The sequence below is a fragment of the Arvicanthis niloticus genome, chromosome 9 (genome assembly GCF_011762505.2).
Source record: "Arvicanthis niloticus isolate mArvNil1 chromosome 9, mArvNil1.pat.X, whole genome shotgun sequence".
Taxonomy (NCBI): Eukaryota; Metazoa; Chordata; class Mammalia; order Rodentia; family Muridae; genus Arvicanthis; species Arvicanthis niloticus.
Genome location: NC_047666.1, coordinates 53,661,891 through 53,679,045, shown reverse-complemented (window position 1 = coordinate 53,679,045; position 17,155 = coordinate 53,661,891). Strand labels below are relative to the sequence as shown.

The 17,155-nt window shown below is 46.7% G+C and overlaps 1 protein-coding gene across 2 annotated transcripts; it reads right to left on the bottom strand.

The window, feature by feature from the left end:
- Positions 1 to 497: 497 nt before the first annotated feature.
- Mkrn2 (makorin ring finger protein 2) lies at positions 498 to 16,747 on the bottom strand. Of its 2 annotated transcripts, none has more exons than XM_034512307.2 (8): positions 16,566 to 16,747; positions 8,520 to 8,648; positions 7,496 to 7,677; positions 6,228 to 6,532; positions 4,648 to 4,862; positions 3,479 to 3,589; positions 1,103 to 1,247; positions 498 to 943 (listed from the first exon to the last, which is right to left on the bottom strand). In XM_034512307.2, the coding sequence occupies exons 1-8, from the start codon at positions 16,589 to 16,591 to the stop codon at positions 806 to 808; spliced, it is 1,251 nt and encodes a 416-aa protein (XP_034368198.1). In that variant the 5' UTR covers positions 16,592 to 16,747; the 3' UTR covers positions 498 to 805. The 2 variants fall into 2 exon arrangements, with proteins under 2 accessions (XP_034368198.1, XP_076796427.1); XM_076940312.1 differs by lacking the exon at positions 16,566 to 16,747 and adding an exon at positions 16,290 to 16,498.
- Between the last annotated feature and the right edge of the window lie 408 nt (positions 16,748 to 17,155).

Sequence of the window (17,155 nt, the reverse complement as noted above, 5' to 3'; positions counted from 1 at the left end):
GCAGTGCCACTTCAGGAGCCTACTCTACAGTTACATGAACAACCAAGCTAAAAGCACACATGTAATAACAGCTTTTTTACAAAAATAAATTCAGGTTTAGAACAAACTTGCTCTGTCTTGGCCCCAGTTCTCCTTAGAGGAGTGACTGCTCCTGTCTACTACAGAACCAATGTAGAGTAGAGCCTACTTCATAGGCAAGAACAAGCAGTTTAAGTGTGAGTCCTGTGTATTGTGCTCTCACTACAAGGGGGAGGGTAAGATGGAGTCTCCCTGGAGTTTTCCAACTGTGCACACACCTGTTGACTTGAGACACTATGGTGCAGCACCAGTATGACCAAATGTGTTCTCAGTGCACAGCTGCGTGAATTCCAGGGCTGAATAACTATATTAGAGATGGTCACTGCAGAGGGCTGGCGACGTCTTGGCGAGAAAAACCAGATCTGCTGCTTTGTGAGCAGCTGCAAGTTTACTGTTGCTTAAGGAAGAAAGTCACAAAAGAAAGATGGCAGTTGTGTTTCATTTAAAAGCAATCAATTAAAACAGCTGGACCACATAGCTGGTCCCTGATAAAGGGGCTGGAGGTACAACTAAGCTCAACTCTAAATGCAGTGATTCCGTGGACTTGGTGACCTCCCTTCCCTTCACCAGGGCAGGGAAAGTGGATCATGAAGAGACCAAGGGGACTCACTACTGCACTCACATCCCGGTACCATGTCACCTCCGGTCAGTGACAGACGCGACCGCACCATGCCTTGGAAAGTTGACTGCACAGCCCAAATGAAGGCTGATTAGAAGTCCACACTGATTAGGGTTCTGACGACTCCACTCCAGAAAGGTGCATGAAGAGGTCTCCTAGCTCGGTCACATCCACATCATCAGTGCTGGGGACTTGCCGGGTTTCTCGATTCTCGATAAAATCCCAAAGCCGCACTGAGTTAAAGAACTGCAAAAACAGCCAACAAGCACACTTGGGTCAATGGAGATAGCAGACTCTGAGTGATACCTTGTGCTTTGCTTCTGTTGACTCCACTGTTCTGCTGCCAAAGCTACTAGGAGCCTGGGCGGTACCTAGAAACTCCCACAGCATCTTTAACCAGCTTACCCTCACAGTGCCTTCAGAACTTAGCTGCTTCCGAGGTTTCTCTGGCTCTGCCAGCCGCCCATCAGGGTAAGCATGACGGTAAAGGCACTTGCTTCCAAAGGGGCAGGTCCCCTTGCCTTGTTCAAAGTATTTACATGCTTTTTTCCTGAAAAACATACATACACACACACACAAATCAGAGGCTGATGGAAAAATGAAGTTAAGTGTGACTACTGTGTTACAGCTACCCTACCTTTTACACTGGGAAAGCCTGTGCTGGGAGGTGACCCGTTGAATTCCCAGTTGGTATTCTGATTCCCAAGCTAGGCTCAGAAGCAGAGTACCCCACCCTGATCCCAGAGCTCCAGTGCTGCACTAGGGTAGAGTGAGGCTTGGATAACTCCAGGGTACCAAGGTCTGAAGCTGGTTCACTTGCTCAAGTCTCTAAAGCCTTAAGCTTTGGAGTTGTTTCCTTTCCTTTTGGTCAAAAATCCTGTCAAGGTCAGAGTTCAGCCTGGGAAAGCAAGTCTTAGCAGATGCTTAAAGCTACAGATACCTTCACTGTTTAGAACTCTGCTAGCTTCACTCTGCCCTTGGCTCTTCTCCACTGTTCTGGAATCCTTTTTCTTATAGCTGGGACAGTAAACTCTGAGCTCTCAAGGGCCCTTCACCAGCTTCTGAACTGCTTTCTTATTGGGTATGGTGACATAGACCTTGGAAAGCAGAGGCAGGAAGGTCTTCAAGTTTGAGGCCAGCCTAGTCTACAGATACTCCAGCCAGGGATATATAGCAAGACCCTGGTTCAAAAACAAACCTTGCCTTCCCTACTTTTCCTCCTCCAGTCCTACCTATCTGCCCACCAAAGTCAAAAGCTCCAGTCTGGCTACCTTACTTGGTGTTCTCAGCTCTCACATTCATCTAATCTACTGACAAATCAAATCCCAAACCCACCTGGGCCTCCGCTGCCCACTGTCCCATTACCAGGGTATTATGCATGGCTGCCAGTCATGTCTTCCTTGACATCCTCCATCCCCACTAGTGAGTCTCCAACCTCTTCAAAGGACCAGTGGTGCCTAGCCCACAAGGATGGGTATAGAGCTCCACATGGCTTCCTTCTTGCACCCAAGGCAGACTCAAAGTACTTTCTCAGTTCTGGCATGGGTTACTAAAGAAATCTGCCACTGCCACCATACTGCCCCACCACACTTTTGATGAGAGATGATGTCACTCATCTCTTCTTTCCCTGTCGGTGCTTGGCACAAACACAGTGTCTGGAGACTGCCCAAGAACATCCACCAGAGGGATGCACAGCCAGGCAACATCAACAGCAGTGAAGCAACTTTAAACTTCAGCACAGCACCTTTCTAAGCCCAACCAGCTCTGTCTGACAGTATCTGCCCTCTTGTGGATGGACACAATCACATGACAGGAGGAAAAAAAGTTAAAATGGGTAAATGTCAAGCCACAGAATCTAGATAAATATAAAAACTTCCAAAATAAATAACTGAGGGTGGTGGTGTGCACTTAAAAAAAAAAAAAAGGGAATTTTGGCCAGGCATGGTCATGCATGCCTTTGACTGCAGTACGTGGGTGACATAGACAAGTGGATCTCTTGACTTCAAGGCCAGCCTAGTCTATGTAGCAAGTTCCAGGCCAGCCAACACAGTGAGATCCTGTTTCAATAAAAACAATGATATAAAGGAAAACGTTTTAAATGGCAAATATGATGTTGCCATAGATTTGTAATAATATAACTACAACACGTGTATCACAATACAAACGATGGTGATGGCAAAGGATACATATAAGGCAATGGGATATTCTGTGGAAAATTCCTACAAAAATTGTTCTTTTAAAAAGATGCCAGGTGTGGTTATGTATGCCTGTAATCCCAGCACTAGGGTGGCTGGGGCAGAAGGCTGAGGCCAGACAAGGCAACAGAGTGTTAAGTGTCATGACATGTATCTGGGGGTCAGTTCTCTTCTTCCACCTCATTTGAGGCAGGCTCTCTTTGCCTTTAGCGATCGTTACTTTCCTTTGCTAAGTAAGTGTGGGCTGTACTGAGGCTGACACTGTCAGCTTCTTTGGGCCCTGCAATGGACAGGTTGTGAGACAGCAGATCCTCAACAGTGCTTGTTAAATGCATGGACAATCAGAGATGGCCAGACGACCTTGGCACGTAGGCACAGGGCTCATCTCAGGACTCATCTGCTTCCTCAAGGTCTCACTCAGCTCTGCTGCCCGGAGCCCGGGAAGAGTGCCTCACACTCACAGGAGCAAGCAGCTCTGAGATCATCTACCAGGTCCACATTCTTGGGAAACCTGAAGATGACAGAGGCTCAAACCATACCCAGCCAGGTAGGTACCAGGATCCCCCTAAGAATTCAAGGCACTTACCCCATTCCTTGTTTGAAAGCTTCAATTAATTCATTCTTTTTATTCTGATCTTCTACCCAATACACACTTGGAATTACAAACTCTGATATCACACGGCACTCTGGACAAGACCTGAAAAGACAACAAAACCAATAGGTTAGTAAGAAAGAAAACACGTCATGAATCCTCTGCACCCTCCACTCCAAACACCCTTGCTCAAACACATGGCCAAAGACACAATTACCACAATCTAAGAGCAGCTTCTGCCGCTGAAAAGGTTCAACTCAACAAGGAACAGAGACCTAAGTATTCACCTAGGACAGCCGATACACAAGACAGTGCTCATTATCTTCAGTGACTATGGAAGGCAAGATGACAGCTCAGATTAGAAATAAAGGCAAGTACAAGAACCTGGATCTGCAGGTAAGAGAAACATTACAACCACTTTAAGGGAACAATGTGTTGATGTTTGGTTAAAGGCCAAGCTACTGTTACCATTCCTGAGGTCTTCTTGTCTATGACAGCCCACTGGCTGTTGAACAGGTGCAATCTGTTCTTAGAACAAAGGGAGTAAATGCTGAGCATGCTCATTAGGGGTGGCCCTGGGAACATTTGCTAAGGTAAAGTGGATGCATGATGACAAGCAGAGTAAGATTTCTGGAGAGAAAGAGCCTAGGCTGGAGACTGCCTGACAGAAGACAACAGGATGACGGGTGGCAGTACAGGCTTAGGGGATGATGAAGTTTCTAAAACTAGACTGCATGTCAGCTGAGCAACTCTGTAAAGCACTGGACACCACAGAACCGTACTCTTTCTCAGTGAAATGCTGCACACAGGCACGTTCCCCAATAATGTGCACCAGGGAGTGGGAAGTGCATAGGAGCCTTCCTCCCAGGGAGTCTCAGCCCCTTTATTAAGGTAAGAAATCCTGAAGAACCAAAGGTTACAAGGTAATTAGCCTAAGGTAAACAATGACAACTGTCAAGAGGGCTGCAAAACAGAACCCAGCCAGCAACAGCTGATGTTCTACAGAGTTCCCAGCATGTAGAGATCGGAGAGGCCGTCACTAAGACAGGCAGATGGGCTCAGGAAGGATGATCTATCTGTACAAGCTCACACAGCTGGGGGCGGGGCCTGGGCTCTAGAGGGTAGCAGTGTCCATGCCTGCAGAGAAGCCTGGCTGCACTCACTTGATGATTGGGTTTTCAAACTGCTTGGCACATCTCCATTGACGGATGCAGGACAGGCAGTAGGTGTGGCTGCAGTTGGAGAGAATGCCAAACCTCCTCTCAGAAGCAGATGCTTTCTCCAGGATTACCTCCATACAGATGCTGCACACTTTGTCCTGGCTCGCTTGGAAGGCAAAGGCCTTTTCCATCTCATGTTCAAATGTTGACATACACATCTGAGAATGACAGGAAGGGAAGCCTTAGGTTCTCTTTGGCCAAGATCCCAGGGTCAGCCACAGAGTCACAACAGCTACTAGAAGCAGTATCTACAGTCCCTGTATTTAAGACACAGATATGAACACAGTGGACCTCAAGCCACCTTTTCCTTGTCCTACACTCCCTAGTAAGATATGATCACTTTCAGTTTAACAGCTATAGATTTCTAGAACACCTAGATTACTATGGAGGTTGCAGCATTCATAAACACTGGGTCACAGGTCTCTGTGAATGTCATGCCTATTCCATGCTACATCGATCCAGGAAACACTGAGCTCAGTGAACCCAATGAAAGCAGGCAGATGAGGAGACCCAGGCCCTGCTCTAAGTGGAGTGCACAGCACAGTGCTCTATGTGTGAGCAGAGTAGACCCAAAGATCAGGGATATTTGTAACCTTAACACTTGGCTCTTCAGAGTCCATGATAAAAGGGGTTAGAGGAATGGTGGAGTAGTTAAGAGCTCTTGTTGCTTTTCTAAAGGACTTGAGTTTTGGTCCCAGCACCATCACCAGCTCACAACTGCTTGTAACTCTAGCCCAAGGATTCTACATTCTCTTCTCATCTCTACAGGTACTCACACGCACAGACAGACACACGCACACATTTGGTTATAATTAGATAGATAGATAGTAAAATTAAGGAAAGTCCATAATAAAGTGTTTTCAAAGTTTCCAAAACATTGACTGCCTGTATCCCAACAACAGAGACATGTAAAACTAGGGAAGAAAGGTGTAGGTGTAGGTGTAGGTGTGTGTGTGTGTGTGTGTGTGTGTGTGTGTTCACAAATGAGGTTCTTATGGGAGTAAGAAGAGGATGTTGAACTCTCTAGGGCTGGAGTTATAGGAGGCTGCACAGAGCAGCAATTTTTTTGTTTGTTTCTTGGGTTTTTTGTTTGTTTGGTTGTTTGGTTGTTTGGTTGGTTGGTTGGTTGGTTGGTTTGGTTTGAGACAGGGCTTCTCTGTGTAGCCCTGGTTGCCCTGAAAGTCACTTTGTAGAGCAGGCTGGCCTTGAACTCAGAGATCCACTTGCCTCTGCCTCCTGAGTGCTAGGATCAAAGGTGTTTGCCACCACTACCAGGCTCAGTAAGTGCTCTTACTGGTGATCCATCTTTCCAGTCCTGAACTTTGCATTTCTAATACTTCTTATTTTTCTTTGTTCTCAATAATCAAAAATGGCAACAGGAAAAGTACTTGAAAACAGAATTAAAAACAAGCCAGGAACATAACACAGGAATCTCTGGCAGAAGAATGTGAGGCTCCTGAATGACTGCCCTGTGGCTCATTCAGGCTTCTTAAAAGGATTTCATGACAAGGTTTTCAAGTTACCTTCTCGTGAGCTTTCCTTTGTTCTGGGTCAAAGGGGTGGAGGACTTGAAGCCTGCAGATCTCACACATGTCCCCATGCAGGTAGACACAGGCATCTCCAAACCGGCACTCCCCAGCAGCAGCATAGGGGCACAACTGCTGCTCATTGCTGTAGGAGCTGCTGGCCTCCAAGTCATCCAGGCCAGTCCTGATGGCATCTAGGTAGGAATGGGGCTTCATCTCTGGGCTGGTCTGAGGGTCACTGCAGCCACCTGGATTATTCACTGTGCTTGGAGGAGTCTTGTCTTCAGCCAGACCAGTGAGATCTCAACACAAAACACACACACACACACATACACACACATGAGAACAGGCTCAACCTTTCCTATCAGCTAAGAGCCCAAACTAGGAATAGCTAGTGAAAAGCAGGCCCAAGGGCAACAACGGTGCAGAGGCTGGAAGATGACCCAGGCAGTAGAACATGTGTGAACAACAAAAGAGAGCGCAGTCTTTTATACAGAACACAAAATGTCAACATACAGACCATTTAATGCTAAAACCATCTCAAAACATGAAGGAACTGACAACAGAGCGTAGGGCTCCTTTGTAGAAGCATCAATCCTGAGACCTGAAGCCTGTGGGATTTTCCCTATCACACTGCTGACACTGTCAGAGATGACCCACTTCATCAAGCTGATGATGTGTCTGCTAGGAGTAGAATCTGCCTATCCTGAGAACTCAAGGACTAAGAACCTCAAGAACTAAGAAAATTTCCAGTGAGGCCTAGCAGCTCAAAAGCCTTTACCACTTGATGCCTTCTTTCTCCCAAACCTGGTGTAGGCCCAGACTCCTTCCTTGTGCTGTGTCTGAAGATGCTCCTGAAACACCCAAAGTAGTCACTACTAGGACATGGCACCAAATAAGAAAGTGACACATGCCCACCATTACAACACCTAGCTAGAAATGAGTAGTGGTGACCCCTATGAAGAAGCAACTTCATGGTGACAAAAGACCACCCTGATGCTTTGCTGGGCTCGAAGTGAAGCTCAGCCAAGCTGTGGAGATACACCTTTGAACCTCTGCAGCCTGGTCTCAGATCAACTCTAGGCTCCTGGGGTGTTGGGCATCGTGACAAGGAGGCCTGAAAGCAACAAGGCACTAAGCTATACATGCTATCTCCCCAAAGGCAACAGGGCACTAAGCTATACATGCTATCTCCCCAAAGGCAACAGGGCACTAAGCTATACATGCTGCCTCCCCAAAGGCAGCGATGGCTGCCGTCCACTCACTGCGGTCTCTGAGCACCAGCATCTTCTTCTCCCGCTTCCCAGGTTCATGTGAAAGTGTCCTCATAACAGATGTGGCAATGTCAGGAGAAGGGTGAGGACTATGCAGGCCTGAGGAGGGCGAAGGGTGGGGTGCAGGACCCACAGCTCCACCTGCTGCAGCTGGGGGCTTTGTATGATCATATCTGAACAAAACACAACAATGTGTCATTGTGTCACAGCCATGCAGGCCCTAACACCTGCACCCCTCCCCTTCCCTCCAATCCACCAACGGCTGAACTCACAGAAGTGGGCAAGGCTCTGTCTCTGTACTTTCAACTAAAAGAGGCTATTGGATCCATGTATCCTGCTACCTATAACCACACTTGTGTCAGGAGGACTGACAGATCTACTGCCAAAGAAAGCCCTTGACTCCTGTACTACCAAGACAGGCCCCTTGGGTAGTATAATCTTCAGGATACACTGACTGGAGTGGATGGATTGGGAAGAGCAGGTGGCCAACTCAAACTCTAGAACTCTGTCAGACAGTGAGGACTAGATGGCTCTGCTCACCAAAGCATGGAGCATCTCACACTGTTGTTTAGCCCGGATCAACAGGGCTCTGTGTGCATGAATGCTGTAAGCATCCATGCCAGAAGTCACCTGAGCATGAACCAGAAATGGCTTTCAAACCATGGCATATTACCTTATGACACACAAGAGCACAGTGAGGGTATGGTCTGGTAGCAGTGGGAAAGTCTAGGGTGTGATATACAGGGTTTAAAGGTAAGGCACAAATTATTAATATTCTAAGTAAATTTTAAGTTAAAATCTCCCTGCATTGGGTCCATGCTCATGCAGGCATATGGCATACACCTGTGGACGCACCACTGGCGATGCAGGCAGGAAACCAGATGTTTAAAGCCAGCCTTGGCTACATAAGAAGTCTGAAGTCAGCCTAGGTGACAAAACCCTGTCAACAAAACCAAACACAGCCCCCCTTTTCCAAGTATCTCCACTCCAGTAACCCCAGCCTGGCAAGCCTTGCCTGCAGCGTGCACCATAGGCGCAGTAGCCCTTCTGGTAGTATTTGCAGATGGTGGATGGCTTGCTGTTCGCCAAGTCATGTGAAAACAGGCACTGGCTGCCTTCACGACATACGCCATGCATAAAATACCTGAGAAGACAAGTACAGGAGAACTGAGTTATACCTTGGGGGAACTCTCAGAAACTACACTAAGACCAGCCCAAAATGCACTCATTCTCCATGACCTAAGACCAGCTCTGTAGAAAAATTATCTCAAAAGTTTCTACCTTGAGGGGTTAAGAGCACTTGCTGGTTTTGCAGATGACCCAGCCTCTATTCCCAGCAACTATACCACAGCTAACCACCACCTGAAACTCCAGTCTGGGGGACCTGATGCCCTCTTCTGGCCTCTTTGATCACTGCATGCATGTGATGCAAAGACATGCATGCAAGTAAACATTCATACATATAAAATATTCTTCAAACCCTTCTCTGGAGAAACTCTTGATTTATTTTTTGTTTGTTTTGGTTTTGGTTTTTCGAGACAGGGTTTCTCTGTGTAGCCCTGGCTGTCCTGGAACTCACTCTGTAGACCAGGCTGGCCTCGAACTCAGAAATCTGCTGCCTCTGCCTCCCAAGTGTTGGGATTAAAGACGTGTGCCACCACTGTCCAGCTTGATTTATGTTAAATATGTAAGATATGAGTTTCATAACTGAAAAAACATGTCAGGAAAACCTGCCTCCCCATTCTCCTGGAGCTGTTAAAAGAGATGACTGAATAGGGTGAGAAAGTCCTGGCCTCAGCCAAGTCCCAAAGCCCTCTTCCCCATCCCTGCCATTTCACCTGTAAATGAAGAGACCACATACTGCTTCAGAAGGCGGATGCACTGAGCCCCAAAGACGACAGTTGCATTAAAAGACATGAGTGATGCTGGTGGTATCATGGTGGTATCAGCCTGAAATCCTAGCACTCTTAGGAGGCTGGGGATTTAGCTCTACTGGTAGGGTGCTTGTCTAGCATGGGCTAAACCATGAGTCCCATTCCCGGTGCAGAATAAAGCAGATGTGGTGATACATGCCTATAATCCCAACACTCAGGGGGTAAGAGCCAGGAGGATCAGAAATTCAAGGTTATCTTTAGACACATAATAAAAACAAATCTGAAGCTAGCTTGCACATGACACTGGTCTTAAAAAAAAAAAAAAACGAACAAAAGAGGGTCTAGAGAAGTGGTTTTAAACCGGTAGGTTGTGAAACCCCTGAAGGGGTCATATATCAGGTATTTACATTACAATTCATAATAGTAGCAAAACTAATTATGAAGCAGTAATGAAAATAATCTTATGGCTGGGGTCACCACAACCAAGCTGTATTTTCATCATGAATAAACAGTTTAAACAAGCAAGAACTGTCTCTTTCATCAAGAACCGCTGTGGTAGGAAGTCTCTGTCATACAGAGCTGGCTGACTAAGTCTCCCACAGAAGGCCCCTGCACACACTGGACACTCACTCTTAAGCTAAGCTGTATTCCGTCACCCCTCATCGCCGGCCCATGGGTCTCCTCATTATCACAATCTGACTTCTGGCATGGATGCTTATGTCATCCGTGCACACAGAGCCCAACAGTGTGAGACTGGAGTTCACATACTCCTAGATACCCACTTCTGGGAACTACTCCTCATGGTTCCCAGCAGTGTCTGTCCTTGGCCTCAGCCTGTGCCGTTTCTCACCTGGGCTGGTGCCCCCATCTTAGGTTGCATTCTGCCACTCCCAAGCAGGTGTCAGCGACCCATGAGCCTGGCCCCACCATGGCAGAGAGGATGGAATGTAGCTTAGCACCGCTCCGTTTAGTTAGCCATAGTGGCGATCACACACACCAGCAGCGAGGCGGAAGGCAAACCACATGGGGCTGGTGATGTAGCCCAGCTGGTATTGTGCTCACATGCCATGCCTAAGGAGTATCACTGGGAATGACAGTACTTGCTGTCGTAATGCCAGCACTCTGAGATGGAGTTCAAGGTCACCCTTGGTTACATAGGGACTCCATGTTGACTCATCCACTGATCGCCAAATAGATATTGATATTGGAAATTGAAGGCAGCTGAGAATAGATTATAAAACTGCATACAGCCAGACATGGTGGCTCACATCTTTAAGTGTAGGATTCGGAGGCAGGCTGATGTTTGTGAGTTCAAGGTCAGCCATGGATACACGGAGCCCTTGTCTCAAAAATCAAAGAAACAAGAGAAAAGAAAAAATGCATGCACAAACCTAATAAAAGTAGTATGTACATATCATGGGATATTATTCAGCCTTAAAAAGGAAGACTGTTCCAATTCACAGCATGAATGAGCCTTAAGGGCACTGCACTAAGTGAGATAAGCTATTGAAACAGATTCATGGAAGGTACTTTGAACAGCTAAATTCACAGAAGCAGAAAGGAAGCAGAGGGGCTGTGGGGTTTGGCATATATTTTTGTCTAGCAGGTAGAGCTCCAGGGGTTGCTTACACAACTGTGAATGAACTGTGACATGGGGGCCCTGGTAACCTAAGCTATTAGATTCACCTTATCTTCATATCTTTCAGGGTTTTTATTCTTATGATGAACATCATGACCAAAAGCAATATGAGTTAGGCAGGGTTTATTTCAGCTTTCAATTTCCAGATCACAGTCTATCACTGAGGGAACTCAAGGCAGAAATGCTTCTGACTGGTTTGCTCAGCCTGCTTTTTATATTGCCCAGGGGTGGCGCTGCCCACAGTGAGCTGGATTCTCCCTCCCACACCAATCACTAATCAAGAAAAAGCTGTAACAGGTTTACCTACAGGTCAAGTTGATGGAAGCATTCTCAAGACTTCCCTTCCCATGTAACTCTTAGCTTGGATTGACAACAAATTAACCAGGACACACAACATTCTTTTTTAAAAAAAAAAAATGCCATATACAGGATCTCATTTTGGTTAAAAGTATCATTAACATAAACTGGTGTGCTCAGAGTTGTGATCCACCCAAGATTTAACTACCTAGAGTAAGGGGGACAATAGGAGGGGTAAAAAAGAGGTACAAAGGGAGAAGCTCAATAAATATACCAAGGGGCAAAACCTTTAAACGCTGGTGATGCCTACTGTAGGCTACTGGAACCCAGGCATTTGGCATTTTTCTTTTTACAGCACCTGCCCTTCCCAATGTTTCTGCTGTGAACATATTATATAACTGCCTTTGTAGTAACAGAAGGCCGACGTCACTTTTAAATGAGAGGTGTAGTGTGAACTGCTCCGCTCAGCTCAGCTGAGCTTGATTCAAGCTCCCCAGAGTGCAGCTCTTATTAAGGCCTATAAAGGACAGGACAAGTGGCTTTAGTCACACTGATGCAATCTTTCAAGTGAAGGCTGAGTGCTGGGGAAGCAGAGACAGGAGACACAGACCACAGCTGAGGGAGGGCAGTGTTCTCAAGCTCATGTCAAGTGGAGACTGGAAGATACCACTGTGTGGAAAAAGGTGGGCCAAAAAGAAAAGGCACAGAGGTGGCAGGCCTGCTGGAGCCTGGACTGGAATCATGCTGCCAGTGCTTATCAGGTCACCTAGGTGTCAGCTGAACATGGCTGGCATGCTCAAAATGAGGTGCCCAGGAAGCAGAAAGACAGATGCTTAGGACAGGATTTCTGGAGACTCCAGAACATTTCCTACTGTGGTACAGAGAGCCTGCAGATGGACACACTGCAGGGAGGAGGGGGCTTGCAGGAGAAGGTACAAAAGGCTCAGAAATGCTTTTCTGGGAACAAATATTTTTAAACTTATTTAAGAACACAGCAAGCACTTAAGATGCTGAAAGAGAATTGCCACAAGCTAAATGCCAGACTAGCTACATACAACACCTTGTAGAAGAAACGGACACACACAATGAAATTTCCCTCACAAGGCAAAGTGGACCAGCAGATTGGATCCTGAGCCAGTCAACAGTGTTACTACTGGCCTGCCTGGTTTACCTTGCACCCCTTCCTTTTGGTAAAGAACCCTTTGAGAGTAGACTTTCGGGTAGAGCCTCCTCACATTCCATTGAACAAATACAATCTGAGGAACACATGAAATGAGAAACATATAAAGGATAACAGTGGCCATGAATGAGATTAGCCTCTAACTCACGAGAGGAACATACAACCCAGGAGGAAAACCGGAGAGCTGAGTTCAGAGATGCACGACCTATACTTGCCCTGACCAAGCTTCACAAGATGACTAATGCCTCACCTGCCTCTTCTTCCTCACAGTCCCAAAGCTCACAGACTGGATCACTAAGCACACCCATACTGACAGTGTTGGCAAAAGCTAGGTCCTGTTCCTTGGAGAGATGGCACTGTGGTTAAGACAGCAAGGCAAAAGAGCAAAGCACAGACAGTCCAGCACCTGGCCTTTTCCATGACAGCAAGTAGACCAGAGTACAGTGTCGAATTCATGACAGGGTAGGCAGGCTGCTGAAGATTCCCACCTTCTGCTTATGCAGAAGCCTGCATCGTTGCCTGCTACATCCATTAAAGCAGAAGAGTTGGCCAGGCCCATCTATCAACTTCTTTCCCCCTGAATCTGATGAAAGGACAGCAGTCTCACCATCAAGATCAGAAACTGAAAGTTCTGAACTTTCCTAGGAAGTCACGCAGATTTTCCAGGAAGCACTTGCCAGGGCTGACACTATTCAGTGGCTTGCTAGGAAGCTAGAGGCAGAGTTAAAAACAAAGCTCATGGAGAACCCCTGGCATTCAGAGGCCCTGAGCTCAGTCCTTAGCAGGTAGGGATGAGGTGCAGAGAGCAAGTAAGACCATGGAAAGAAGCCACCACAGTAGGTCCAAGACCTCTGAGCTGGCTGAAGAACATCCTCTGGCTTCTAGAAGTTAATGGCATAGTCAGAGTTTCTCTAATGGTGAAAGCAGCTCACAGTGCCTCAGCTGCACCATTGTGTGGTTCATACAAAAGTCATTTCCTCTTGTGTCTAGAAGGTGGGTCCCAGGCAGAAGCTGCACTGGCTCCATACTGTACTCCACCTGATACCTCAGGTGGGGAAAGTGCTATGTGCTTCTCATAGAAAGGGTAGAAGGTACAGCCCTCTGGCCTCTTGTTCTCCCTTACCTGGCTGTTGCTAAGCCAGCATAACAGCCTTGGCCTGGAGTCCAGCTGTATGCTAAACACCATGAATCGCTCTAGCCAGTCTCCAGGTGTGAATGTAATTGGCTCTGGGACTTCCAGATAAGAAGATATTTCATATCTAAACAAGTGGGTAATTCTTTTTATTTTCTGACTCAAGTGTTTTTATATATTGTCTCAGCTGACCCTAAACTCCTGGACTTAAGTGATTCTATTGACTCTCTGCCTCAGAGTCAAATAGCTGAGAGCACAGGCACACCACCACACCAGGCTTGGTAATTCTTTGAGAAATGCCACTCAAAATTCAAGAGTTTCTCCATGTAGCCCTGGTTGTTCTGGAACTTGATCTATAGATTAGGCTGGCCTTGACTCAAGAGTTCCACCTGCTTCTGCCTCCTGAGTGCTGGGATCAAAGGCATATATCACCACAACCTGGCCATAAATTATAAGTCATTACTGTCAGGGACAAGGCTGTTGTGAATAAAATGAGAAATCATACCACTCTCTCACCACAAACACAAACCTATTGATATTGTGATTGTCCCATTTAAATACTTTTTATTTAACGGGGCCTGACTCCTTCACAGCCTTTAAAAAAAAACTTAAAAACAAAACAAAAATGTATGTGTATGTGTTACCTGTGGTTATTTATGTCTGTGCACTGTGTATATGTGTGGTACCTGAAGAGGCAGGACGGTGTCAGCCCCCCAGACCTGGAGTTACAGATGGCTAAGAGCCACTATACTGATGCTAGGAATTGAACCTGGTTTCTCTGCAAGAGTAGTCAGCATTCTTAACTCTCCAGTTCTAGTCTTCATACCCTTTTATAAGAATCAAAATACACCCTCGCTTCATTACCTGCTTTATTCAGGTATAGCACTATTCAGTACTACATATTCTATGACTTAACAGGGCCACAGAAAGACGACCACCAACACTAGTCAACCCTTCAGCTGAAACCATTGGTTCCCAGCATTCCAACTCTTACCTGCACCATTTCTTAGGGCTCTCTTGTTTGTGAGCTAGAACTAAAACTATCTCTAGGTACAAAAGGGGAAAAAGAGAGTCAAAATGACCAGACTTAAGCATTGCATAAAGGTTTTGTAGACACACATCTTAAGAAAGCCTATAAGTGCCAAACTACAAAGCTGCCAGGTGTGGTGGCACTTAATCCTAACATGGGAGGAAAAGGCAGGCAGATCTAAGTTCAAGGCCAGCCTGAAGTACACAGAGAGTCTCAGGACAGCCAGGCCTACAGAGAGAACCTTTCTCAAACACACTGTAAACAAGCAGGGTTTTAGAGGTTATTTTCTAAGTAGCTTGAATCTGCTTTACAGGACACTATGATAGGAACACTTCCTCCTGCAGAGAGAAGGGAGTAAATACCCATACACCCACTCTCACCAAAGACGTTCTAGTAGTAATGACCTGCCAGTATTGTTACAGGACTGTCTCAAGGATCCTACTGCTGTGATAAATCACGATGACCAAAAGCAACTTTGGGAGGAGAGCTTACACTTCTAGGTATCTTCTCTTTAGGTGTCTTACTTCATCACTCAGGGAGATCAGTGCAGGACTCTAGGCAGGAGCTAACTCAGGGGCCAAGGAGGAGTACTGTTAACTGGCTTGATCCTCTTGGCTTGCTCAGCTTTTCTTATAGCACCCAGGACCACTAGCCAAGGGTGGCACCACCCACAGTGAGCTAGGTCCTCACACAGCAATTATTAATCAAGAAAACAGGCTAATCTAGTAGGAACATTTTCTCAACTGAGGTCCCCTCTCCCCAAATGATTCTGGCTCATGTCAACTTTGTCAAGTTAACATAAAACTAGTTAATACACACACACTGCAGGTTTCTGATAACTACTTAACCTAAACCACCTGGGACCTTGGTACGTGGCTCAACCCTTAATATCTAATTCGAACATAACTCTTCATAAAGGCGTTAGTTCTAGGTCTGCACTAATGAGAAATAACACATGCTTATCACATACCAAACTACATCAATTTCTTAAGCCAACTAAAATTTGTATAAACCGAGGCTCCTCTAATCCAAAATGCTTGGGCTCAGGAGTGTTTTTTTTTTTTTTTTTTTTTTTTTTTTTTTTTTTTGTATTTAGAGTAGTTTCATGTACATAATATCTTGGGGATAGTACAAAAGTCTAAACACAGAATTCATCATTTTACACTTATACATCATTATTATACATCATTATACACTTATACACACACCCTAAAAAAATTCTGTGTAGCCTTGGTTGTCCTGGAACTCCCTATGTAGACCTGGCTCACGTCAACTCACAGAGATCCACCTACCTCTGCCTCCCAGTGCTGGATTAAAGGCGAGTGCCACCACTGCCCGCCTTCTATTCAGGTTTCCTTGAGTTTTGGATTTTGGAGCAATTCCAAATTTGGATTTCCACAGTCGGGATTCTCACACGCTGTACTTTCTAAGCTGCACTTCCCAAGCATGCAAATTCACAGGACTAGTCCCCAGTGACAGTCACAAGATCGTCACCAAGTTAGGACGGTGCTACTCAACCCAACTATTTTTGTTTCAAAATAGTAGTCACAGAGTAGTTTTCTGGTTTTCCACTTAGTTTAACAAGCCGTCCACTCATGCCCCCTTTCTGCTCCTAAATGAGTGTCGCTTTTACCTCTCTCTGTGGCCTCGGTTTCCTGCATCGCGAAATGGGACTCTCCGCTCAGTGGTGATGCTGGATAAGAAATGCGACCTGCCCGTGTTTCCCCGCAATCCCCCTCGCTCACTCTCTGCAAGCCGCAGTTGCAGCAGCTCTTCCCGCGCCGGCCTCCCCGCGGCCTTTCTGCGTGTTATTCCCGCTATACACGACCCGCCACCGCCCGGCTCGGCCCCTCACCTCCCTCCCCGGCCGCCTGGCAGCGCCCAAGGCCCCGCGGCGCCGCGCACTCACCTGCAGGTGACCTGCTTGGTGCTCATGGCGGCGGGGCCACGGGCTGGAGTCGCACTGAAAACTCAGAGCCGCCAGCGCCGTGGCCCAGCCAGGCCCCGCCCCGCCCTGCGCGCGTAGCTGCGTCACCCCTGCGCGCACCACCCCCAAGCGTGCGTTACTTCTAAAGTACCGGTCGGAAACCTAATCACCATCATAATGGGTTCCTCGAGGGTGTGGGGCCGGAAGGGTCCCTACTCCCTAGTAGTCCGGGTCCCACCTTTCCAAGAGTAAGGGTCTAAACTAAGCATGTCTAGCGTACTAAACTTATCAATTGTCTTATCAATTGGCCATTACTTCCCGGGCTCCGCCATCTCCCAAGGCAGTCTTTTTCAACATTTCAACAACAAAGTAATTTTACTATTTCTCTCTTTATTTTATGATATTGGTGCTTTTGCCTGCGTGTGTGGCTGTACACCAAGAGCATGCAGTGCTGGTGCAGGCCAGAAGAAGGAGTTGTATCTCAGGGAAATGGAGTTGCAGCCTGTTGTGAGTTACAGTGCTGGGAACTGAACCCTGGTCCCCTACAAAACAGCCAGCGCTCCTAACCACTG

Bases quoted from the DNA above. Each gene is read 5' to 3' on its own strand.
- Mkrn2 (XM_034512307.2), bottom strand. From the start codon at position 16,591: ATGAGCACCAAGCAGGTCACCTGCAG. The intron at 7,678-8,519 runs GCAAGGCTTGCC...TGTTTTGTTCAG, and splicing joins GCCTATGGTGCACGCTGCAG to ATATGATCATACAAAGCCCC. The intron at 3,590-4,647 runs GTGAGTGCAGCC...TTGTCTTTTCAG, and splicing joins TTTGAAAACCCAATCATCAA to GTCTTGTCCAGAGTGCCGTG.